This window comes from Penicillium arizonense, assembly GCF_001773325.1.
Source record: "Penicillium arizonense strain CBS 141311 chromosome Unknown PENARI_contig001, whole genome shotgun sequence".
Classification (NCBI taxonomy): domain Eukaryota; kingdom Fungi; phylum Ascomycota; class Eurotiomycetes; order Eurotiales; family Aspergillaceae; genus Penicillium; species Penicillium arizonense.
This window is the reverse complement of record NW_019173278.1, coordinates 1,580,437-1,604,835: the sequence shown is the minus strand read 5'-3', so window position 1 is coordinate 1,604,835 and position 24,399 is coordinate 1,580,437. Positions and strand designations below refer to the sequence as shown.

General features: G+C 48.5%; 8 protein-coding genes across 8 annotated transcripts; 5 read left to right on the top strand and 3 right to left on the bottom strand.

Annotated features, from left to right (window-relative positions):
- Nucleotides 1-107: 107 nt before the first annotated feature.
- Nucleotides 108-3,948, top strand: PENARI_c001G12521 (NACHT and Ankyrin domain protein; the record flags this gene model as incomplete). The annotated part of the gene is made up of 6 exons (XM_022627122.1): nt 108-496; nt 566-630; nt 686-880; nt 939-963; nt 1,014-1,559; nt 1,623-3,948. The coding sequence occupies 6 exons, from the start codon at nt 108-110 to the stop codon at nt 3,946-3,948; spliced, it is 3,546 nt and encodes a 1,181-aa protein (XP_022493701.1).
- Nucleotides 3,949-4,632: 684 nt separating this feature from the next.
- Nucleotides 4,633-6,698, bottom strand: PENARI_c001G03895 (transient receptor potential ion channel family protein; the record flags this gene model as incomplete). The annotated part of the gene is made up of 2 exons (XM_022626437.1): nt 4,633-6,245; nt 6,320-6,698. The coding sequence occupies 2 exons, from the start codon at nt 6,696-6,698 to the stop codon at nt 4,633-4,635; spliced, it is 1,992 nt and encodes a 663-aa protein (XP_022493182.1).
- Nucleotides 6,699-8,159: 1,461 nt separating this feature from the next.
- PENARI_c001G02038 (alpha/beta hydrolase) lies at nt 8,160-9,089 on the top strand (the record flags this gene model as incomplete). The annotated part of the gene is made up of 1 exon (XM_022626268.1): nt 8,160-9,089. One exon carries the CDS (start codon nt 8,160-8,162, stop codon nt 9,087-9,089), a length of 930 nt encoding a protein of 309 aa, XP_022493862.1.
- Nucleotides 9,090-9,853: 764 nt separating this feature from the next.
- PENARI_c001G09627 (sugar porter family MFS transporter) lies at nt 9,854-11,657 on the bottom strand (the record flags this gene model as incomplete). The annotated part of the gene is made up of 4 exons (XM_022626885.1): nt 9,854-10,222; nt 10,280-10,585; nt 10,642-11,046; nt 11,121-11,657. The coding sequence occupies 4 exons, from the start codon at nt 11,655-11,657 to the stop codon at nt 9,854-9,856; spliced, it is 1,617 nt and encodes a 538-aa protein (XP_022493556.1).
- A 3,231-nt stretch (nt 11,658-14,888) lies between these two features.
- Nucleotides 14,889-15,962, top strand: PENARI_c001G10984 (autophagy protein 5; the record flags this gene model as incomplete). Its single annotated transcript, XM_022626994.1, has 3 exons — nt 14,889-15,008; nt 15,058-15,490; nt 15,661-15,962. The coding sequence occupies 3 exons, from the start codon at nt 14,889-14,891 to the stop codon at nt 15,960-15,962; spliced, it is 855 nt and encodes a 284-aa protein (XP_022493537.1).
- Nucleotides 15,963-16,862: 900 nt separating this feature from the next.
- PENARI_c001G11345 (uncharacterized protein) lies at nt 16,863-18,418 on the bottom strand (the record flags this gene model as incomplete). Its single annotated transcript, XM_022627017.1, has 4 exons — nt 16,863-16,903; nt 16,961-17,336; nt 17,393-17,473; nt 17,540-18,418. The coding sequence occupies 4 exons, from the start codon at nt 18,416-18,418 to the stop codon at nt 16,863-16,865; spliced, it is 1,377 nt and encodes a 458-aa protein (XP_022493801.1).
- A 1,044-nt stretch (nt 18,419-19,462) lies between these two features.
- PENARI_c001G04596 (uncharacterized protein) lies at nt 19,463-20,615 on the top strand (the record flags this gene model as incomplete). The annotated part of the gene is made up of 4 exons (XM_022626477.1): nt 19,463-19,468; nt 19,694-20,101; nt 20,162-20,201; nt 20,299-20,615. 4 exons carry the CDS (start codon nt 19,463-19,465, stop codon nt 20,613-20,615), a joined length of 771 nt encoding a protein of 256 aa, XP_022493777.1.
- Nucleotides 20,616-23,986: 3,371 nt separating this feature from the next.
- PENARI_c001G02751 (uncharacterized protein) lies at nt 23,987-24,290 on the top strand (the record flags this gene model as incomplete). Its single annotated transcript, XM_022626331.1, has 2 exons — nt 23,987-24,015; nt 24,071-24,290. 2 exons carry the CDS (start codon nt 23,987-23,989, stop codon nt 24,288-24,290), a joined length of 249 nt encoding a protein of 82 aa, XP_022493881.1.
- Between the last annotated feature and the right edge of the window lie 109 nt (nt 24,291-24,399).

Below are 24,399 nucleotides of genomic sequence, written 5' to 3'. Positions count from 1 at the left end.
TTCAAGTCGCACTACTTTTTTTTTCTAATGCTGTTAAGTATGTTTGCTTGGTGTCTCTTATTTCTTTAAGCTATAGGTTTATTGTCTGCTTTATGAAGCCTCCAGCCATGGTCGATGGCCCAGTGATTCGAGGTCGCCTTACCCGAGTTTCTCGGTCCATCCGGGCAGTCATGCGCTGCCTGGGTGGAAACAGAGAATCTCAAGATGGGGCACAGCGAGCGATGCTGCTTTTGTGTGAGCTTCTTGATTTACTTAGCCGACTTCAAGACCAACTGAACTGGGTAGAGGACAAATGGGTCGTGGATCCATCACGTCTACGTAACCTCGATGAGGTACTCCGTTCGTTCGAGTCAACTATTGGGTCAATCGAGGTCTACTTTCAGCCTGGTGGTATCACGGCTCGCTCATTTAGGAAGCGTTTACTGGAAAGCACATTCATTCCTAGGCTGGAGCAGTTTAAGGTTATGATGCTCTTATCCATGCAACCTGAGTCTCGGTATGATTTACCCATGCTAAAACTGATATGCTTTGTGAAATAAGGCTAATTTTCACTTACTATGAGTAGGGAGAAGGCAAAAGTCGAGGACAAACTCCGAAACGTACTCCGTCGCTTTCACGAAATGGACCATAGTCAGTTTAAACGTCCTACTCGCCTTGGTCCTCTAACTAAACCCCAGACTCCTAGACGCGATAAGAGCAAGCACACCAGACGCCAATGAATTCCACACTACTACGAGCCAAATCGCTACCAAGAGTTTTATGAGATTGGCAGATCTTTGCAACAAAAGGCTTAAGGGAACATGCGAATGGATATTTGACAATGACACGTACACAAACTGGCTTTTTGGCTGTAGCAGGACGCTTTACTGCGTTGGACCAGGTAAGTTCTCCTTTGAGATCACCTGTCAAAATAAACCCACAGCTAATGCTTTTGATAGCGGGCGCTGGAAAGACTTTTCTTGCGTTAGTCTACCAAGGAACGGTTAAGGCTTGCCCATACTAACAGTGTTTAGATCCACCATTATCGACAATCTACAGAAAACGTTTACATCTGCAGACGTAGCGGTCATTTTTATTTTCGGTCATGATGAGGCGGAGGAAGAGACGAGCTCTGTGGGGTTTCTTGATAAAATCCTTGCGCAACTTGTGTATCGGAAGCGAGTGCCATCTCACACTACTGCTTGCTTGTACAAATCCAAGTCTTTCGCCGAGGGAAATGTGTCAGCAAAGACATACCAAGATGCTATTCGCGCTGAGGTTAACAGATTCTCTCGGGTCATGTTCGTCATTGACGGAATCGATATGAACGTGGAGAAAGACCGCATTATTAATCGCCTTCAAAAACTGCCGGATCATGCACAGCTTCTTATTACTTCACGCGAGGCAAAATATGGATCCAAAGACGAACATTTATCTGCCTTGGCTACTCCTGGGGATCTTGAAACCTATGTCTGCGGCCGCATTCACCAGGACGAAGGTTTGACTGCCATGCTGGACCAATACGCTCCTGAATTGAAGGTCGCTGTTATTCAACAAGTTGCCCGGAAGTCGCTTGGTCTGTGAGTGAGAAGCTTTCCGTTTACAACAGTTTTTTTTTGTACTGACACTTTTACTTCATACAGGTTTTTGTTGGCTCGGCTGAATATGGATCTTTTATCTAGATGTCAAGACGGAAACCTACTACAACGTTCACTTTTTCATTTACCCGAGAATCTAAATGACGCTTATGGAGAGTCGATGACCAGAATTGTCAGCCAGAATCCCTTCGCCAGTCGCTGCCTATATTGGACATTATATGCCCAGAGGCCTTTGACTGTTTCGGAACTAAACTTTGCGGCAAGCTATGAAGTAAATGGGAATAGCGCCTCGAAGGAGCCCTCATCAACCGAACATTCCATGCTCTATGAGGCAGCTGGACTATTGACAATTGATGCAATGAGTGGAACAGTTCACTTGGTGCATAAGACAGCCAAAGAGTATCTAAGTGGCCCAGCAGCTCGAGTGTTCTTCCCAACTGCCAAAGTGAACATCGCCGACGTCTGTCTCACAATCATCACCCCCGACGATGTGATTGATGACTGCTATGTTAGCAAGGAAGCTATATCTCGCAAGCCCCGGGGGAAGCTGCTCAACTACGCTACAACCTACTGGGGTCACCACGCTCGCGAGGTCGGCGAAGATGAGCAAGCAACACAGGTTCTCATTCGGGCTTTCCTCAATAAGCTGTCCTGGAGAAGACCCCCTGGAACAAGTTCTTGTGCCCTCGGGCTTGAGATGCCGAAGCAGCTGGGCCTCGGAAAATATTTTTCCGACTGGGCCTCTCTGCATGTGCTCGCCTACTTTGGCATTATTGGAAAGGCAAGACGCTTGATTGAACAAGGTGCAGATCTTAATGACTGCGATAATCAGCTCGGTGTCACTGCACTTCACTGTGCAGTCTATCGAGGCAATGAAGAGATGGTTGACTTGCTCCTTGCCTCTAAAGCCAACATAAATGCCATCTCCAAAGACGGTAAAACGGTGTTGCACATTGCAGGGGAGCAAGGACACCGAAAACTGGTCAAGCTTTTGCTTCATCGAGGTGCAAACTCTAGAACAGCCAGCAAAGAAGGAGCAACAGCTCTTCAGCTAGCTGTTGGGACAACCCATGACGAAGCAACTGTTCCCCTCCTGATCAAAAGTCGGTTTGATATGGATGTTCAAAACACAGTCACGGGTAATACGGCTCTTCATTTAGCAGTCGAATTGAAGCGACCGCGCATACTTGCGTTCCTTCTCGAAAAAGGGGCTAGCATGAACATCTTAAACAGAGATGGGATGACGGCACTGCAACTCGCTTGCAAAACCGACAACTGTGAAGCTGCTTCTCTGCTGCTCGAACGTGGCACTCAGTTGGAAACCCGCTCGTCCTATGGGATGACTGCCTTGCATATCGCCGCATTGGAGAACAACTGGGTAGCATTTGACATGCTGGTCATTGGGGGTGCAGATATCAATGCATGGGATAGTGAAGGCGAGTCCTTACTTCACAAGCAAGCCCGCGACCCTTCTGCAATTTCCGTTGCTGCACATCTACTTGCGCAAGGTGCAAATCTTGAGGCCTGTAACTCTCAAGGATATACACCCCTACAGTGCGCTGCTGTGGCTGGAAACAAAGCAATGTTCCTATTCCTGGCAGACCAAGGGGCAAGACTTGATGTTCAAACCGCAAAGGGAGAGACTCTTCTTCATATCACACCCCCTCTGAATCAAGACTGCCTTGACATTCTGGAATCACTGTTTGAATGTAACTTCAGTGCCAATGCGACAACCTGTAGTGGCTTAACGCCTCTGCACCATCTTGTCATCAATGATTTTAATTTGTCAGATCACTCGACTGAACATACTGCCAGTTTCATATCATTACTTTTGTCCCATGGTGCAAACATCAATGCCCCAGTGGCTTCTTGCAATGCCGAGACGGCACTTCATTTGGCAGTGATTGCAAAAGTCCCACGCGAATCACTAGTGTCGCTACTCATCAAAAGTGGCGCGTCGCTCGATTCGAGAACTTCCGATGGAAAGACACCATTACACTTGGCTGCTGAACGAGGCCGACATCACATTTTCCAAATCTTGTTAGATGCAGGAGCGGATCCTTCAATCCAGGACTTTGTGGAAACTCCAACCAACGACAAATTAACGGATGGTGGGCTTACTGCGCTTGACCTGGCGCGCAAGAACCCTATTAGTGTGCTTTGGTTTGACGATTCGGGCAAGCTACAGTCGCCGCCGCCGCCGCCTACGCAGCAGCGCAGGAGCCTAGCGACAACCATTGACGAGCTCGATACTGAATCCGAAATTGGTGAGATAGGAGGATCGACGTTGGTTGGTGAGGATAGCTCGATTTGGGGATCAAGAGCATCAACTACTTCTGTGGAGCTTCCATCTATTTTTTCTTCATGCTAAGATACCACTTGTCGTTTTTTCTTTCAAACATTCTTTTTATCTTCATATATATTTCTCTGTTCACATAAGCGAGAGCGTTGCTTTTCTTTTGAGTCACGATCTTTTTGCAAAGTTGTTCCTTTTGTTCATTTCCATCGGTTTGACAGTGACACGTAAACAGAATCACGTTCAGACTTCGGAAACTCTACTTGTTGTTCCTTCATATTGTTTTGTTCTTCCAATCTTGGTTATTTCTGTCTGGGCACTTCTTCAACAGCTCTCGAGTATCGCCTTATATGGCTATTAAGCCACGGCTGCAATGAGTTTCTCTCTGCAACGACGCCAGTCGGTTCGCCTGAAAATCGCAGCATTGTGGCCCTATTTAGAGGTCGTTAATTGGTCTTCTAACTGCCGATTGGACTTAGCTGTCCTTGCCCGGCTCTCTCTGTTATCTGCGGGTCCGTTCTACTAGCATACACCTCTAGACACATAGACACAATGACATAGTAAAAGGCGATATAATGACCAAGAAAAATAATTTGAAATGTATGCAGCCCGAAGCCTGAAACACCAAGCTTTAATATGTACAATAACCACAGGCAGCGCCAGTGCGCCAAACAAAGCAAAGGGTTGAAAGTCGATCGCTGAAAGAAATCTTTAAAAAGAAAATGTAGAACCGAAAGTCAGATCTAGAAACAAAATAATCTACGACCTGCGCCGACCACCGTCGTAACTGGTCGGGAACAATGGCAACGAAGGATCCACCACATCGTTATAGGGTCTCCGGGCAGCCATTGAGACATCCTCATCACTGGGTGGAGCAGTGTGAGCGGCAGGGAAGTTCGGGTGAGCCTCCGCATCCTCGCCTCTTGCGACCTTCTCGAGGTGGTCCAGCTCAGTTGTCCCTACGGTTCGAGACCAGCGGAAGGAGTCACGGTCATCGGCCAGCGGCCGGTATTTGGCGTCGGGCGTCTTGGAGAAGACAGCGTAGACCATGCCAACCAGGAGGTATATGAGAAGCGCGAGAGTGAAGACCGCATTGAAGATGAAGTATAGCACTCCCAGGATGCCTGTCATGAGCGTGGGCTGATTGAAAACGTTCGAAAACACCAAGAAAAAGATCGCGTTGAGGGAGTTGAGCACTGTCGCAATAATTGCAAAGACATTTGCTCCCTTCGACATGAATGGCTTGATGATGCCGGTTGCGAGCATCATTGCAAGTTCCAAGATTAGGAGAACAATAGATTGGGCAATTCCGTTAGACTGACCAAAGGCGACAACCATTCCCTTGACGACGATGTAGACGAGGGCAGGGACGAGGAACCAATAGACTGGGGCACGATAGTAGATGTAGAGGATGCCCCACTTGCTCAGTGTAGCTGGGTCGGAATACAGCGTATAGGCGGGTGTGTTGTGTTGCTGCTTAGACCGAATCGCGCGTTGGAAAATCTTGAATGCAGCGAAGGCCAAGACGCCGGTCGTCACCAGCCACATGGTAATGGCTAGAACGATTTCCGCAGCAGAGTCCTTTTGGGTCAGTTCCCATAGACAGAGCACACACATCTGGGGATATCCAATGCACGCAAGTCGGAAGAAAGTATTCCGCAGGACTGTCTTCCAGTCTGCGGTGGCACCAACGGCCTTCTCCAATTTCGTAATTGAGGTCGTTCTCTTGGACAGAGCGAAGCGGACGGCCAAAGCGATCCCGACACAAACGAGGACAAGTGCTGTGACAAAATAGTAAAAGAGATATCCAGTCATAAAGATGTTGCTCAATGTGATGGATGCTCGTGCTCCAGCCCGCTTGATGCCGCGCAAGACGATTTGACTCCCTGACTGCATGGCTTGCGCCTGGATAGAGGAGCGCTTCTGCAGGACGACTGAGACAGTATTTGATTCGGAAAGCACGGACGAGGGTGTACCCCCCGTAGCGCGCTGGAACCAAGTCGAAATCGTCTGCAGAGCCTCCGCTTTGACAATACCCATGCTCCAAACAGTATTCTGGATCCACGATTGCGCCATCGGTGGAATTTCCACAGCGATCAACCCTCCCATTGCCTGGGATTGAATGAAGCCAAGGAAAGCCAACGATCGGAAAGCAAGATGGGTCGCAGTATTGGAGTGGCCGAGAAGTGAAAGAACCGTGGAAGCGATGAGGCCCAAGCCAGCGATGACGGCCAGTGTCCATGACACGCCGGCTTGGTAAACAGATTTTCCATTTTGCAAACGGGTTTCCAGACAAGCGACACTCCCTCCAGACTTTTTGTTCAAGTTGACGCGAACTACCGCATCGATGTCAGGGACGGTGTAGGCGATACCTATGACGCAACCGTTAGTAACAACAAAATTTGGTAGACTGCCGCTGAGCCTCGTGTAGCTTAATCAAACGAACCTGGAATTTGAGAAAGTACACCCTTATTAAACGAGTAGGTGAATTTGGGAATTTGCAACTCGATCGCTTTCATCGGGCAAAAGACATTCAAGTCTAGGCTGCATGGGTCAATCTGATGCGAGAGTGCCTTGTACCCGTACACTAAGAGATCGATGTCCAAGACAACATCGCCGGCAACCCCAGAATATCCATCGAATACCAGGCTCACTGAGTTGTTTCCAGGCGTGAGCACCGCACTCAGGTGGTTGATTGTGATCTCGGAGTTATCGGCTCCGTGGCATGCCGTAAGACCGTTGGCTTCAATGAGCTGCTCTGCATGCACCAGATGGAAGAGAATGAAGAGAATACATCCTCCCAGGCGGGAGGTCGACAATTGCATGGCGACCAAACGAGTGTGTATGAGGAAGAAGGTGAGGATCGTGAATCTTTTCTTTGGCGGATTTCCCTGATATCATCACACTCCACAGTACGACGTAAGCGCTAGGTGGGCCCAGGCGATCGTCCAAGCTGCGATTTGAAACAATTCCTTCTCAAGGCAACGACAATTTGAATGGCTTACATTGCTAATTGTAGGAGTTACATTTAAATGCGATCGTCCTGATATACAGATCTACCGAATACGAATTCCCCTGGCCATGAGGCTGCTGAGTGCCAGCCTTTCCGACGCTGCCACACCAGCCTTCAAGCCCAGGACGATCATAACAATATTGAGTGCATTTGGGATCAACCAATCTGGTTTTGGCGGTCTGCTTCCCCCAGGTGGCAACTGTCCAGGGCCCAATGCAACAATGTTCCAGTTTGGGCGCCCGCATGCCATTTTACCCATGGAACGCTACACCAATGAGGGGAATGTCTCACTCTAAGGCCGCTTACACATCCGATGACCGATTCACCAACGCTTTCCTTCATACTGTGCACGAACACAGCCTTTCCGCGAGCTTCCAGATTGGTCGTCTATCATTGCTGTTTTCGGTAGCAGGATCTGACCCCCACTAAAATTAGAACGTGGGTCGATTTGCAACCGCTGCCATATCTGACTGGCCAACCTACAATTGGGTTACTACAAATGTTCTCATCTTGCCCCAGATGGAGAGGCTGTACATGTATCTGGAGTTGCGGACCCTGGACCTTCTGTGTCCCACTACACGCGTACTACATATGGACCCTGCAATCCTCCTCGAGTCTCGAGTCAAGTCTGGAGCCAGGCTTATGCTCCACAGAGCCAGCCCTCCCAGCCCCATTCCAGCCCCGCTACAGGACCAGCCACGCTATAAGGATATGGCCGGATGCATGTGTTCATGACAGCTTAAGATGTTCGGTCGCACATACAATTGAACAAGTGGAATCCCTGTTGATGGTCCCTCGCATTTAGTATATCTCACATTGGCCGGCCAACATGCTTGCAGAGCAGGCATAGTGTAGTGTTCAGGTCAGCAACACATCTTCGGCATCTCACTTAATGTCTTCGTCAGCATTCCTGGCTTCGGAGGTCTGATTGCAACATTTCCAAACACTACGGGTAGCCAACGGACTCTTTCTCATTGCCCACGACAAACTCAATCTGTCGTTTATCTTTGCAATGCTAAAGTGCTGATCTATGCCGTGTCGGGGGTTGTGTGGCATGACGTAGAGATCTGCTATAACCTTGATTTCACAGGCATGCACACGGGATATGTATCAACTGGAAGACGATCAAAGGGAATTGTATACTCCAAATGATATCACACGTAGTCAGGGGGTGGATAAGTACATGTCTCTGCCCACTGACGCCCGCGCAGGGATGCTCCATCAGGTGTGTCACCAACAAAGCAAACTTCTATAACGTCATTATATCATTGCCATGGGAGTTTCCTATGGCTACCATAAATCGCTCGCTTCGTTCCTTCGTCTCCTCGTGAAGCCCCGACTCCACCTAAACCCCAAACCCGACCAGGTAGCCCTTGTCCCGTCGCGAGACGACGGCCAAACCATCAAGACCCATATCTACAAACCGGCCGCCCAAACCGGCCCAACCCCCGTCCTGATCAACTTCTGCGGTAGCGGCTTCGTCCTTCGCACTTTCGGTTCTGACGACGAGTACTGCCGCTTCGTCGCAGACAATGCCAACTACACCGTAATCGACGTACAATATCGCCTCGCCCCGGAACATCCCTTCCCAGCAGCTTTCCACGATGCCGAAGATGTAGTGAACTGGGTACGGTCGCAACCCGATCGCTTCGATCTTACGCAGCTATCGCTTTCTGGATTCAGCGCGGGTGCCAACATCGCCTTGGCTGTGGCATCTGCGTCAGAGCAGTTCAACCCAAAACAAGGGATATTCAACACGGTCATCTCGTTCTACGGGCCGATGGATATGTCCCTTCCCACACCAGAAAAGCCCCAGGCAGACCGCTCAAATTGGATCATGCGCAATATATTCCCGCCGTTCTCCCATCTGTGCCATAAATGTCTCAATCTGGGTAGAGTCGATCCTAGGGATCCGCGTATGTCGCCTATCTTGGCGGATCCAAACAACTTCCCAAACAAGACTTTAATAATCACTGCTGCGCAGGATCCTTTTGCTATTGAGGCTGAGGAGCTGTCGAAGAAGTTGAATGATACAGATGGGAAGGTTTCGGTGTGCGAACGGATGGAGGGGTGCGCTCATGGATGGGATAAGGAGGCTGTTCGAGGGACGTCGCAGTGTGACGCGAAGGACGAGGCCTATCAATTGGCGGTTAAAATTCTACGGCAAAAGGAGAGTGGAGCGGTGCCGAGTGCTGTATGTTGATGTTTGCTACGTTCTCATTTGATACCCGATAAACAGATACTAGACAAATATATCTCAAAACTTCAAAAGAGCCCCCGACTAAGTATTTTGAAGTACAAAGAGACACAGGGCTCAATCATCTAACAGATCATAGTTAAAAGAGAGTGGAGGGAAAGGGAAGAGAGAGAACCTTGAGGGAGCACGCAAGGTATCAATCAACCTGAGTATCATCCTCATCGACTATCTATTCTATCCTGAGGCCTGAGCTCCTTGACATCCTTAGAGCTCTGGTGGCTGGCCTGGCTCGAATTACGCAGTAAAATGATGGAATCCTTTAAATCTTGCGGAGGATATATATTCTCAAGCAGGCGATTGTGCGGTCGACCACGTGCCTCCTCAAAGTCACTTTATCTTTGCTAAGCTATAGGAACCTGTTGCCAACCTTGGATTATACAAGAAAGTATAAATATACCGCTAGCAGCCATCAACATGAAGATAATATTGAAAGGGAAGCATATAGGCAAAGAGGAACGGTCATCTCGAAATCCCGCAAGCCTGAGGCGGTCACGAAGGCTCGAAGGCTCCAAGGAGTCTCCGTAGAGACCGGTTCCTGAAATTAAAATCATCTACCGAGATATTTCATGTAAAAGAAGTTGAATAATAAATAATGATTCGTGAAAATGCGCGTCAATCGATGTAACGTCTATACAAAATCGTAGTCGTATGTACAACCTGTGGTCTATAAACCACTGTCTATATAAACTATTTATCTATAATCATATCGCTCATTTCTGCTGCTCTTCGTCTGAAGTACCAGCAGTGTTCTCTTGGTGGTAAGCGCTCTCCTTGACATCGTAACGGAATTGCTCCTCCTCGGCGGCGAGCTGCTCCTTGAGCATCTTGTTTGCGCGCCAGATAGGCTTCTGTTCGAACAGACGATCGACCTTCTCCAGAGGAATACCACTTGTCTCAGGAATAAGGAAGAAGGCGAAGAAGAATGCCAGGAAGGACAGGGAGGCGAAGAAAAAGTAGACACCGTAGTGCATCGCCTCGAACATCTGCTCAGTAAAGCGAGAGATGAGGAAGTTGAAAAGCCAGTTACTGGCAGTGGTGGCGGCCTGGGCCAGGGAACGGAAGTTAGGGTCGAAGAACTCCTGTTGGTTTCGTTAGAAAGAACTCGAAATGGCTGACGGCAAGGATCGGTAACTTACGGAGTTGATGACCCAAGGGGTACCGTTCCAGGTAGGGGTGTAGACGGCAGTCCAAAGGTAGAAGAAGAAGATAGCCGCGATACCACCGCCGTCGAGGTGAGAACTGGGGTTGTCTTCGGGCTTGACGACACAAATGTAGGCACCGATAACCCACATACAGATCGATCCGGTGATACCACCAACAAGGAGAAGGTTCCGTCTTCCGAATTGATCGACCAGGAACAAGAGCCACACAAACGTCATGATAGCCTTAACCACACCGAAAATACCGGTCATAAGGTTGACAGTGTTGGAGTCAACACCGATCTAGGAATCGAAGTTAGTATTGAAGAAGATTTATAGCTAGTGAAGTGTATGCATACCGATTTGAAGATAGTTGGAGAGTAGTAGTTGATGGCGTTGATGCCAGAACCGTTCTGCCAGAAGAAGAGCATACAACCCAGCACCAGACGGTACATGACACTCTTGTTAGAGGCGAGGGCCTGGAAAGGCTTCCAGAAGCCAATACCAATGGAGCTTCTCTGGTATTCAAGGGCCTGATCAATGGCGGCAACCTCTTCAGAGATGTAAATGTCGTCGGCATCTAATTGACGAATCCAGCAGAGGTTCTCCATCGCCTGACGGCGACGGTCCTTGAGGAAGAGCCAACGAGGAGATTCCTTGATCCACAAGGCACCGGCAAAAAGCAGACCGGACGGGATAAGCTGAATAGCAAATGGAATGATCCATTGCTCATGGTCCTGAGGCATGTGTTGTTCAACACCGTACTATCAGATTTAGGTTAGCTTGAATGCAAAGACGGCACAAACATCGACGAGATCGGCAGGGCTAGGGGACCCACGTTGATCCAGAAACCAAGCATACCGCCAATCTGCCAGCCGAGCTCGTACAGACCGACAAGCCGACCTCGGATCGCAGGTGGAGCCAGTTCAGAGAGGTAAATAGGGATAATGTTCGATGCCACACCGGTTCCTAGACCAGACAACACACGGCCACCGTATAGAATTCCTAGTCCTCGAGAAGAATTGGCACCCAGTTGTAGTCCAGATCCGAGCGTGAAGATGGCGGAAGCAACAGCCAAACACCATTTGCGGCCAACGAAGTGACCAAGGGCGTATGTGCCCAGGGCACCGAAAAAGGCACCGGCAATGAAGAGAGAGACAATGTTCTCGCTAATTAAATCTTGCTGGGCAGAGGACATCTTGTCGATACCGAATTCTTTCTGGAAAGATGACAGTGTGATAGTTGTACCGATGAAGGCACTGGTATAACCGATCATGTTGGAACCGCATGATGCGATGGCGGCGAGAGCATAGACACGCCAATTGTAAACGGACTTTGGCGTTGGCCGATCCTCGTGAAGTGTGAGAACACCCATGGCGGCTGTAGATGTAACAGCTCGGGGGAAGATGAATAAGGAGGTGAGGTGGGTGGGAGGAAAAATTTTGATCGGAGATGGAAAGAAGAAAATGGGTCAAAAGGTGCAGGAGATGGGTCCCTAAGTAATCTCTGCTATTCTAGTGGAATTGTGGGTGTGCAAATTCCCCAACTAAGTGCTCTCCACAGCACACGTCGCCTATATCCCCATAGACTGGGGCAATATGGGGTTTGAAGCTACGATAGAGGGATGATTACAGATGCATGGTGATGTGGGAACGTTGGCCGGGGTAGCGTTTTCCCCGGACAAAACATGGAAACATTCAGCCGGCAGCAAATAAGCTTCAGTATATATCTGACCCGGAATCCTCTTTCCTGGATGAAATCATAGAAAGAACAGGAATTCTTTGCTGTCAATATTTCCCTGTATATTGGATGCTCAATCCTAGACTTAGTCCCAAAGACTGACTATGAATAGCAGACATGCGGCATTCTCGCGCTGGAGACAGTGCGTTGTGCGTTTAGCCGTCTGAGCAGTATGGGGGCGCCGGTGAAGGCCATCGCCACCGAGTTATGCGTGGAGATATTTTGTGTCTCCGGGTCGGACGGAATCTTGTCTAAACCTTAGTGTGGAGAGGTATAGCGAGGTCCGCTTGTTAAGTGAATACCCCGAGATCTCATTTCCCCAGCTGTTCTGCATAGAAGTAAGAAAGACAAGGCCCACGGGGGAGAACCCTTAACCACAACTGTGGAGACGGCAATTTGCCGAGCTCTCATTGGGAAGGTCTCGGGGCCGGAAGAAGGGTTAAAAGTCTGAAGGGAGCACGCTAACCGCTTCGGTAAGTAATTTAAAGGTCACGTGCCTATACTTGCATCTGCATCTCAACACATTCCCACCATTATCATTGGTACAGCGTACGTAGATCCCCTTGCATCATATTATTATCTCTTGCCTCTATGGGATTCCACAATCCCACAGTTTTCCCCCCGGAAATGGCGGCACCGGCCCCCACTGCTCCGTTTGATAAGCTCAACCTAACTGTACTAAACGAAACTCCGGGGTTTCCGGGGTTTGACTCTGACTGTTGACAAATGAGAGGAGTGAATAAACCGATTCAACAAAGTGACATATGGTCATTTAGTCTGTGTGCTGTTGCTGTAGTCATTTCAATATCAAGACTAATATACTTTCTCGGGCCGGGTCGGCTTGGACGTAAGCCACCCGGTTCGGGCTTGGTACTTGAAAGGAGTCGACAAAATCGGCATCAAGACCGTATCCCTATTTGGACTCGGAAAACTTACCTAGGTCAAGACCGCTGACACATTTCAATATGTCAGGACCCACCAGGCCGGTGATGACACGGGGACGTTCTGAATTGATGTTCCTGGTTTCATCATTCATAACGTAGCATGAGGATGTGCCGGATACCGTCAAATCTCGGTCGGGATTGTTTGTACTCGCTAGAACTTTCTGTGCGTTCGGTAACTTTCTTCTCGCTTCGACAGGCCCCAAATAAACTTCTTGCAATTGAGCCGGCAAGGGACTTTGTGGTGTGGAGATGCGCAATGGTACAGTATGTCTTGGCCAGCAGGCCATGGTCCGCTGATCACCTCAAAAACTGGCACCATGACATGCGGCATTTAACCCTCAACCTCTAGATGAGGTATGAGCTGGCACCTCTGCAATTGAACTCCATTCTCCTGTCTGCATCACTTGCAGCTGGCCAGACGAAAGCTAATTAAAATTGGGTTTTCAGCAGTGTACCCCGCCTATCGATTGTTTTCAACAGCGAGACCGGACTTTGAGTTGGTCTGTGCCTGTATGATCACAAGTTGACAAGAGGGCACTCCGGCACAGCGTTTGGCCATTGCCACCGCAGCGGCAGTTTGTAAATAGGACGACGTGGAAGAAGGTTCTATTGAAAAAATCCTTGGCACGGCCTGCAATTAATCTCGTGGGGATTTGCCAGCCAAGTTCGGAAGTGATGTGAAGCGCATGCAGCACGGCCTCGCAGCTCGGAACCGGATATCCGTAGCGGTACTGGCAGAAGTAGAGCACACCGGCATCCAGATTGTGCCCGAAAAGCCATATGGGGGCTTCATGTCTACCTTCGGGTGGTGGAAACCGCCATGACTGGTACCTGAGGTTACTAAATGTCTGGGCGAAACTTGGCGACTGGACAACATCTGTGTCAAACTATGAGATTCTACGGCTGGGAATCATTACCACACCAATGCGGTTATTGCAATGCAGAATGTATATCCGGGAACCTTTCGGGATTGGCTGTTACTGCTCACAAAGAGCCTAAGATATTCGAAATACCTGCTAAGCATGGCGGGCGGAAAGCTTCTCGACACTTTTCCGCCGTGGGGGCACAAGATGCTTGGACCTGCTATATATTATTGCTGCCCGGCATGTTGACGGCAGTCGCCCCACCATAGTAGTTTTGGCGTGAGCTGCTTGGCAGGTCTCATCTGGAGTCTTGCCAACAAACAGGATGTCTTCGAGCGACGGGGAGTTCTGAACAATATACCATGGTCGTTTGGGTTAAATTTGCTAAGTATGATGATGTCAGACCTTTAGGAGCCAAATATCAATTGAAATGTGGCAGAGAAAGGCAGACATTCTACTGTGATGCTTGTTGATGGTCAAGTAGACGATTTGAAGGCCCGGGCTTCAATATGGATATTTCGAAGAAGACGAGTATCTTCGATGCCTGATGCAGTTTCCGATCCATTTAGATAGAATTGGTAGAATTTCTGTGGAAGGTAGCCATAGCCCTCGCGTTGAACCACAATATGGAAGTAGATTGGACTTAGGGTGGTGGCCTGAGGCATTAAAGCCTAAGGCATCAATATCCTTGTGTTTCTGCCTGAGGCAGAAACACGTGCTATCAACCTTCGGTGTTTTTCGAAGTCGCGCGGTGTCAACACAAACCAGCAGTAGCTTTAAAAGGGCCAACGGCTTGATCGATGCAAACCAAATATATCCGGGAGTAGTGGCTGGTTCTTCTCATGGGGATTCTGCGCATACCTCATATCCCCGACCATGACCACATCTAAAGCGGGGCAATAGTCTGCGAATCTCAGCAGCGCGCTTTCGGCCATTAAATACTAAGGTATGGCGATGTTGAAACCACAGGAAAAGGTTGCTGTATCTCAGGCGGACCAAATATATACTGACTTATGAGCAGAAACGCAGAAAAGACCTCATCGCCAGCAGATTTTCAGGATGGAGAACCGGGTGACTCTTGGCTCTATCCAGAAGACCGTCTGGGACGGGCGCATCCCACTGGAAATTGTCCTGGCATCATCGGAAAGTCGAACTTTTGATCAGACAGATCCATACCTCGTATGTCCCCTCAAACACTGCACGACAAGACGCTAACCCCGTCTGTGAGATCTCATACCCACGCATCTCATATCTCCCCTCGTTGCTTCCTAAGCTTCGAGCATTTTTCTCGAACTCATTAATAGAACCAGACTCCCAGCCACATGATGGTTGGTTCGAGTTCGAGGGAGTGCCTCTGAAGTGGCATTACCCAGTCGGCCTGCTATTTGACCTCTATGCTGGAGCGGACCCTGCTTCAAAGACTACCTCAATAGGTGACGAGTCCCCCGATAGAGTTTCACCGTTACCTTGGAAATTGGTAGTTCATTTCAGAGACTGGCCGGATGAGGAACTTGTGCGGCTTGATGCCGATGGTATGGTCATGAACGATGCCTTCATCAACAGCGTGAAGGAGGCGGATTTCCTCCGAAACGGCACAGCAAAAGGCATCATGAGCCTTTCGAAAGAAGACTCGTCGGGACTCTGGAAGGCCGTCGAAGATGGTACGTGACATTCTGCCTAGAGTTCTTCACTTGTACAAAGGAAGAACATCAATCTCACGAGTATACAGTTGACCTCCCCTCCTTCCAACGCATATCAAGCATTCTCCTTCCCCAACTATCACAGCCTTTCCGAAATGTCCCAGTTAGGATCTTTCTTCCACTCCCACCAGATGCGGAGTCCTCGTCCTTGAAAGTGGTACAGTCACCAATTCCACCTTCAATACCAGCGTCGAGCATGCAGTCAAGTCAACTTTTGCCATCGCGTGCCAGTCCAACTACCCAGACTCAAACCGTGGGGACTATTCTGCACACGTTGCTACCAAATCTCTTTCCTAGTCGGAGAACTCCTGTTCTCGCGAAGCCTGTTTTGCATGGCGCTGTGATACCTATGTCGGCTCCAATTGAGGAGGTGGTTAGAAGCTCTGCTTATGGGGATGGGTGGGCGTATCTGGTCGTTCGGATGATGGGATGAGCTCATCCAAGGAGAATTCCATGTCTATCCCGTTAAATGCCTTTAACATTGCCTTGGTAGACGTGGGATCTTACTGCAGGATAGTTGGCTGTTTCATACTCTAAGACCCCTTAACATTGCTTCATCTACGTCAAACACAGGGAAATTCTATGGAGTACCGAGCATCTTATTAGTTAAACATGTTCAATTAGATGTCTAGCCCAAGAACGTTAACTGTAGTTCACTCAGCGTCTCGCGACCCGGGGCAAGCCTTGCGATGATCGCAACGGCATGTAGTAGCACACGTGCGGCGAACACATTGTTAATGAAGGAGCTATGAGCGAGGCGAGCTCACCTGCAAACTCCAACTACAGAGAATTTGAGTTCGACCGCCTCAAATATGGAGCGCCATGGCGCGATGCATGGGGATCCACACGGGATGTCAAAAAATCTAGATTTAGCCAAATCTGCCGAGGTCTTTCAGATGAAACTGAATGCTAACAGTATGCAAAGGGAACAATTGGACTTCCTGATAAAGACAGAATTGAGAATTTTCAGTCCTGAGGGTTTCGACAAAAGAGGAAGCGGGAAACCGATCAGAAAATTTCTTCAGAGCGCTAGGCACAGTGTTCAGCACAGTTCGCACTATGTTCGCGGAACACCGTCCGGGTCCATAAGTGGAGATCGGCGTGAGCCTCGGACCTTCACAATAACCGATTGTGGGTTAAGGGGCGGCTTGTAACGAAATTTGATACCATTCTATGACAACTCATTACTATAGACTCATTGTGACCGAGTCCCTCATTATAGCCACTCATTACACCTCATTACAATTATCCACTCCAGGTGGCCCATCTCACTCCAAAAAAGAGCTGTTTCGTAGGTAGCTCAGCTTGACAAAGACTTTTTCGAGTCTCTTGTCTACGAAGAGTTCGAGTTGTCGGCGCAGCTGAAAGCAGAACCTAGAAGGAGAAAAGTCAGTCGCAAATCATGCAGCGTAGAAGGTATATCAAACTTACCAATCGCTCCCGTGGCGTAGGCATCGATGATTTGAATAACAACACCATAGGTTGCACCAACAAGGAAGAAAACTCCCAAGAGAACCATTCCCCAGTGCAACAAGTAGATTAACTTTTGCACAAGGCTGCCCTTCCGGTAGTGGCCGTTGCTGTAGAGCCACAGGAAGCCAGGAAGACACATGGCGAGAGGAGCAAAGCATAAGGAGCCAACAAGTGCAATCAAGTAGTTGAAAATAGGTATAGCTTCGGCGAGGATGAAGGAAATGGCGCCGAGAACAATCGTGCAGCTCAACCAGGTAATCCAATGCACAGCCGTGTTCGCCTGCAAATGACGAGTCTTGCCCAGAATGCGCACAAAGACGTATTTGGCGGCGATCTAGATAAAAATGTCAGTCTCATGTCTCTCTGACTTTGGAGTTCCCCAATGCTCACGTGCAAGTAGATTGTGGCGCTCATGACCAATCCCACCAGGGCGACGCCATAAGATACCATCTTGATCGTTTGTCCAGCGCTCTATATCAAGCATTGGTTAGTTCGTGGATGATACATGGAACATGGAATCTGTGTAGGGATACGTACACCCAAGGATGGACTAGCCACCCATTGTCCACACCAGCTATAGACAACCAAGCTGAAGGCAAGGTACGACGCAGTCACCAAAGCCATGCATAGATAAAGAGACTTCTTGTAATCCTTCGGATTCCGCATCTCCGACATCACCGGGATGAAGGCACTGGTACCAGCCGAGGAAACAAATATAGTGCTAGAAGCTACCATGCCAGCCGCAAACCCGGGGTTGTTGATAGCCACGAAGCCGAGGTCGTAGGGGCCCTCTTGGGGTGCGGCTGCAGGTCGGTCGCGTGTGGTGACTCCGATGACAACAATCAAGACTGCGGCGTAGATCGAAATGAATCCTACATATGTGAGCCAGCCCACATGCTGGAGTTTGCGTACCGAAGCTGTCGCGACAATCACGACCGCCGCGATCAACGACCACCAGACAGTGCACGCAGCATGGTGCGAGAGAGCATTCAGTGCTGTTGACACTCCAATGATACCACTGCCTGTGACAAGGACATAACCTATGAGGAACATCAGACCGGTCAATTCTTTCGCGAAGAAACCGCCAGCAACCTCCGCCATATCGGCGATGGAGTGACAGTGGGGATATTGCTTGCGGAAGTTGCCCAGAATCACGAAAGAGTAGGTGTTGAACGCGCCCCAGGCGACGATACTAATAGAGCCACCCACCGCACCGAGTGAATAGAGCGATGATGGCAGCGACAGTACACCTGTCGCGAAAAGTACCTTCACGAAGATAATGCATGCCTTGAACCAGCCGACATTGCGGAAGCTGACACCGTCCTCGGTCTTCTTAAAGACTTCATGCTCCTCAGTCGAGTCTCGGGGACTCCCCAACTCCGTGTCGTGCACACTTGCCTTCTCATCAACAGTCATGGTTGCGATTGGCAAAAAGACAAAAGAGAAGCACCACGCTGAAGAAAAAGAAGTTCTGAGACTCAAGCGCAATAAAAAGAAAATTTCTCAGCTTTACAGTAGTTCGCCTACACCATGTGCCGGTAATCTACTGTGGATACTCAAATGCAAGCGACAGCACGCTAGTTGAGTAGTGAGGAACTAGTATGCCGTGACTACACTTATAGTTTAGGTTGATCTGAAGTGACAAGAATATGTCCACTCATTTGTTACAAGTAACCTTCTTAGGCTAGAAGTCTCCACCATTTGTCTCGTATCTAAATTGCAATCAATGAAGTCTTCAAACTGTCTCCACACCACATCCACATGCCTCGGTGCAAGTACATCGATTTTAGATGTGCATCATCCTTTCGCTAAGTCGCTTTAGATTTGCGTATCTTTTATCCATATTTTATCATTGATAAAAGGGATTGCAGGGCTCCTGCTGGTGATAATATCACTGTTAGCTGGTTCAATTCTGAAAGGCCCACTGTAACCATTCAACACTAGGGAATTCCTATTGATATGAAAAAAATCAACAAATAGTTCGTTTAATATTGAATGTTTCCTTTTAGCTTTTACTAGTCTTAGAATATGAAAAGGGTCGGAGTCATGGCTTCAATGTACTGTACAGATGCTTGGTCAAGGCAACGAGCTCCATACATTTCGATGTTTATATTGACTACTTTCATACTTTCTTAGACATGACGCAGGATTTAATACTATAAGTGGTGTGGTAATATTGTAGGCCAACGGAAGGCCGTTTTCGACCTTGGCTTGAGCTATGTAGGCAGATTGTTATAGCGCAAAGGCTTTCCTAACCTGCGAGACTCGAAGCGTTAGCAAATGAATTCGCAAATAAAAGCGCACATTACGCCATGATAGTAAATATAGGGCCAGTTTCTGTCATCATATCCAGGTCTGATATACAACTGGCTGAGACCCGCAAGGTTGCGAGTACAAACGTCTCATTATAATTGATTCACAGCAACTTACTAAAGATTATAAAATGTGTCAAGAGTAGACATGCAGGTACGGTGAAAATGACAACACGTCACATCAATTAACACATATAAAGTGCCATAGTTGTCCACATTTCATATCGACTCTCACACGTATCAGCCACCATCAAGGTCAAACACAGTCCAAATTTAGCTGAACAGAGTGACAACTCAGTTGAAGAATATTGCACTTATTGGCGTGAGTTATCTTCTGAACTATCTGACGTCTCTAAATGAAAGTTAACTTTCTCTTTAGGCCAGCGGGAGTATTGGTAAGATAATTGCCCTTGTTGCATCGCCTGACGTCAAAGTATCTGTCCTGTCACGCAGTTCGAGCGAGGCAACCTTTGATTCTGATGTCAGTGTTCGCAAAACGGATTTCTCCGAGGCTGATCTGGAATCCGCCTTGAGGGGTCAAGATGCTGTAATTTCAGCTGTGTGCGCCACTGGGTTTGTTGACCAGAAGAACTTTATTTATGCTTCCATCCGCGCTGGTGTGAAGAGATTTATTCTCTCCGAGTTTTCTTCGAACACCTTTAGCGATGCTGTCATACAGTTGGTGCCTCTTTTTGAGCAGAAGAGGGTGGTCCTCGATTACCTAAAGTCCAAGGAGTCGGAAGGACTCGCCTGGAGCGGTATCGCCACTGCACTTTTGTTTGACTGGGTAAGAATGCGATGCAATTATTTGATTGAGATGCCTTTGTGATATTTTATTCTGTAATAGGGTCTTACCACTGGGTTCCTAGGCTACGACATTACGTCTCGTACTGCAACCATCTGGGACGGGGTTGACAAGACATTTACACTCGTCAACGAGAACAACCGGGAGAGGCGGTAGTTTCTGTTCTGAAGCTGCCCCAGAAACTGCCAACCAATATTTTTACGTTGCATCGGTTGAGACCTCACAGAAGGAGATCCTTGGTGCTTTGGAGGAAGCCACCTCCTCCAAGTGGACGGTGACAGATACTAGCACTGATTCTGAGATCAGCGAAGCTGTCAAAACGCTCGGCATTGGTGACTTCAGCGGTGCCTTTATGCTGGTTCGTGACACAAGCTATGCCAATACTCCTGGACTTCGTGCCAACTACGTGAAAGATGAGAAGCTAGCGAATGGTTTGCTTGGATTAATGAAGCAAAGTGTCAAGGACAGTGTCATTCAGGTTGTTGATAAGCTCTAGAAGCTTAGGACACCAGTGTTAATGGCCGTTAGGTCATGACCGGCATAGAGAGGAATATCAGAGATTCGAATACAAATCTGAATTGTTGTTCTGATGAAGCTAAATGTGCCAAGTATCATGGCCATCTTATTGTGTCTAAAAAGTGTTTTTATAACACCCTTGGAGTAACTGGTCAGATGTGGGATTTTTGAAACTAGTATTGCAAATTTGAGATACTACATGGTTGTGGTTGGGACTGACTTGCAATAACGTTATATATCATCGGAGTTTTCTGGAAAAGCCTGTAACAACCTTGACACAGTGGATATATAATCAAACATCATGCTTTTAATTTCACCAGTTTTCCCTTGTTTATCGTATGATAATGCTTTTCGTGACTACTACCACCACGTTTGTCTGCTTTTGCCTTCATGGTGTGCTGAACAAGCTCATTACGCAGTGTGAGCGGGCTGTGCTGCCATCCCTTGTCTCGTGGAAGGAAGCTTGGGGACAATTTTGCCCGGGAATAGAAGAAAATACGAGTCGACCCAGGGTTCGCATATTGCGATCCTCATGCTCTACGAAAAAGGAGTAATTTTCAACGACATCATTCCAAGGCCTAGATGTACTCGTAATCTAGGATGAAGACGGAGTTGAAGATCATCAATCCCGAGATGAGAGTCCCTTTATTGAAGCCAGCTCGGGATTCATTCTACATCTGGAGGTGATCAGACTTTGCGTCACGCTAGAGTGGCCTTACCGACCGAAGAAGAACCGTTCGAACGCAAATCAGGCATAAAATGCCTGTTCGGCGATTATCTAGCGCTATGCGTGGTTATGGCTGAAATTTTAGCCATCATTTCTGTTTTATTACCGGTCCGCTGCTCTGGTCGCGTGGCACTACTGCAGTATGGAGACGGGTTGACAGGGCAACAATATGCAAGCTGCGCCTTATGGATCTATACCGGGGGAGTGCGGATGAAGTCAAGATGGGCTATGTTTCAGACTAAAGCGTGCGTGTTTGGCAACGGCAAACCTCCTCAAGGGATGGTCGGTGACGCCGATCACTACCCCTTCGGTGGCGTCCTTGGGACCGCGACCCCCTTGGAAGATTTGATTTTGGGGTCTAAAAGCTATGTTTTTGTGATAGGTACAGTCAAGGGGAGATTGGATGACCCATTGAGTTTCTGTAAGATCCAGGGGCTAGATTTTAATAATTCAATAATTTGAAGGATTTACTAAAAAAAGTAACTAGTTGGACTAGTACGAGGATCATTGCGGGGATTAGGGCACAATTCGACCTGACTATACATATACACCAGCATTATTGCCAGCTCACCTGAGACCACCTCGGGAACGATCGGCTTCTACAAGTCTTGAAAGCCCTAAGAGCGAATGAGGGATCGACGCATATTGTGGAGATAAGGTTGTTGGAATTCCACAGCTCGGACCAGGCGTGCCTTGCATAACAAGGGCCCACATCATTAAACATAGCTCGCTTAGCAAGACTGGAATGAGACTTTTAACACGCGTGGGAAAAGCAATCTTATTATCTGAAACAGCGGCTCCCATATGGCTTCTGTGGCTTGCGCAGGGAGTCAGGGGCGGATCTATACCGCTACAGAGATATTAATAAAAATGGCTGTTAACATGCCTCGTATAGATGCACATATTTCGGTAGGGCACGCGGTACGGTCCACTGCGCTCTGCGGACCGTAAGCCATGCCAAGCGGAGAACTTTCGGATGTTCAAGGGTGCTCCATCTTAATAGATGGTTGTAGTCTAGGGCATCCGGTAGTGGTCTTGAGCCACAGGCCCAAGCTGACCTGCTCAGTGTCGTAAACAAGCGCCTTTGAGGCTTGAGCGCTTTAGCTGATGAAACCAGAAGGATCAAAGTGCCACTAAGTGGCGCCCCCGTAAATCCAGTTGCTGATGTTTCCTTTCTGGGATGGTTGGGTATCTGGACTCATCATACATACTTATCCTCAACAAGGCAATCCACGTGCCCCTTTTTCAGACACGCTGCATAATAGACATTTGTAGCACTCTGAAACAAGGCACTCGCGTGTTGGCGATCTTAATTTTCCTAGCGCAGGGTCCTGGCATGCTGTCGGCCGGCATTATGGCGGTGCAAAATGACCCGTAGGGCTCAAGACGTGGCTGGTATGGATCTGTCACCATCATTATGACCTTACGCCGAGTGTTCCGGCCAATCCTTGACTCACCAAGAGATCTGCAAGGCTAATATCAAGAACGGCAAAAGAAGAGGCGCGCGTGGCCCGGGGAATGCAGCATCGTTTACGCGGTCTTGGCCTTTCGGACCTATGAGACCCTTTGAACGTAGAGCTAAGCCCCTGGGCCAGTGCATGAAGCTCCATGTGATCGACCACGCGACATTGTTTCACCCTTGAGCTCTGTTTCAAGTCCCACGCGAGAATGCCGGACCTTGCGAAGCGCAGTTACCGCCAAGATGATTGACGGTCTTCAACTTGGGCTTAGTCACTTCGCCATGTTCTAGGCCCTAAACATGACGTTTTAGTCTTCTTCCATGAAGATCATGATGTTGCCCTTGTTTGAGAATCCCGTTGGAGATCCGTTTGCAGAACGGCTGGACTTGTTTCTTCCGCACCCCCTCGCTTCATTCCACGGCACATATACCAAATCTGGTTACTCCCTCACCTGAAACATGTGGTTGGCCATGTGCTAAAGAAGAATGTCTTTTTTTAAATTATTCACATCGCAGGGACGAGGTCATCCTTATGCATCTAGTACCTGCCTCCTAGCCCCAGCTTCCTGCAGCTCGGCTGCAGCTTGGCCAATAGCAGCGGGCTTGTCGCCTGTTTCACATAGATGGACCGAACGGGTATGTGCGTTTGACTATGGAGATCTCGGACTTGCCCACATCAGGAATTCCAGACCCACTTGCCATGGTTCATGCGGACTACATCTTGGCCTTAAACGTTGGTTCAAGGGTCGACATGCCGTCACAGCCCCATGGCAAGTGGATCTGGAGTAGATGCGAACCGAAGATCCTTCCTTCATTCCTACTTTCGTTTAGCTCGCCCGGTCCATGTGGGCCACGATGCAAGCTGCTGAAGCTCGCGTGTCCGTCCGGGAAGGCATGCCGTCTCCATGCATACCCTCAGACCTGCAGTGTATATATAGGAGAGCTCCTGCTCATCTATGGCCTCATTATTCCCTAAGTATCCAGCCTGCTTCAATCAAAGAAGGTCAATCTCGGTCAAAGACATACCTCAATTTCGAGAACCATACTATTACTACAACATTCCCTTCCATTGCCGGCCCTGTTTCGTTGCCTGTCAAACTCTCAGACACCCTCAAAAACCTGCAACGCCATTCAATCTACCAACTACCACCCCCAATCCCAAATCATGTCTATCCCAGAACCAACAACCTCAAAGTGAGTTCATTTTTGGACTAAATGAAGTAGCCAATCGACTAACAATTACCTACAGCATGATCAATGGCACCGCCACAACTACCGCCGCCATTAGCAGCACAAATATCAGTCTAGTCCCAGGAAACAACCGGAACAGCCTCGACCGATTCGCACGAGCACCAGCTTCCGAAGGGCCATATTTTGCGAGCGCCCGCATGGGGGAGAGATCAGCACACCTCAGCAGGCTATCAAGCCAACTCAATGCCATGGATGCAGTCTTGAATATCGGAAGATGACAAGAGAAAGGAGAAAGAATTGTATAAATTGAGCAGCATCTATGTGTATATCTATCTAGTATATGCGAAGGAGATATCAACGAACGTCGCGAGTTATCAAACTTCAAAA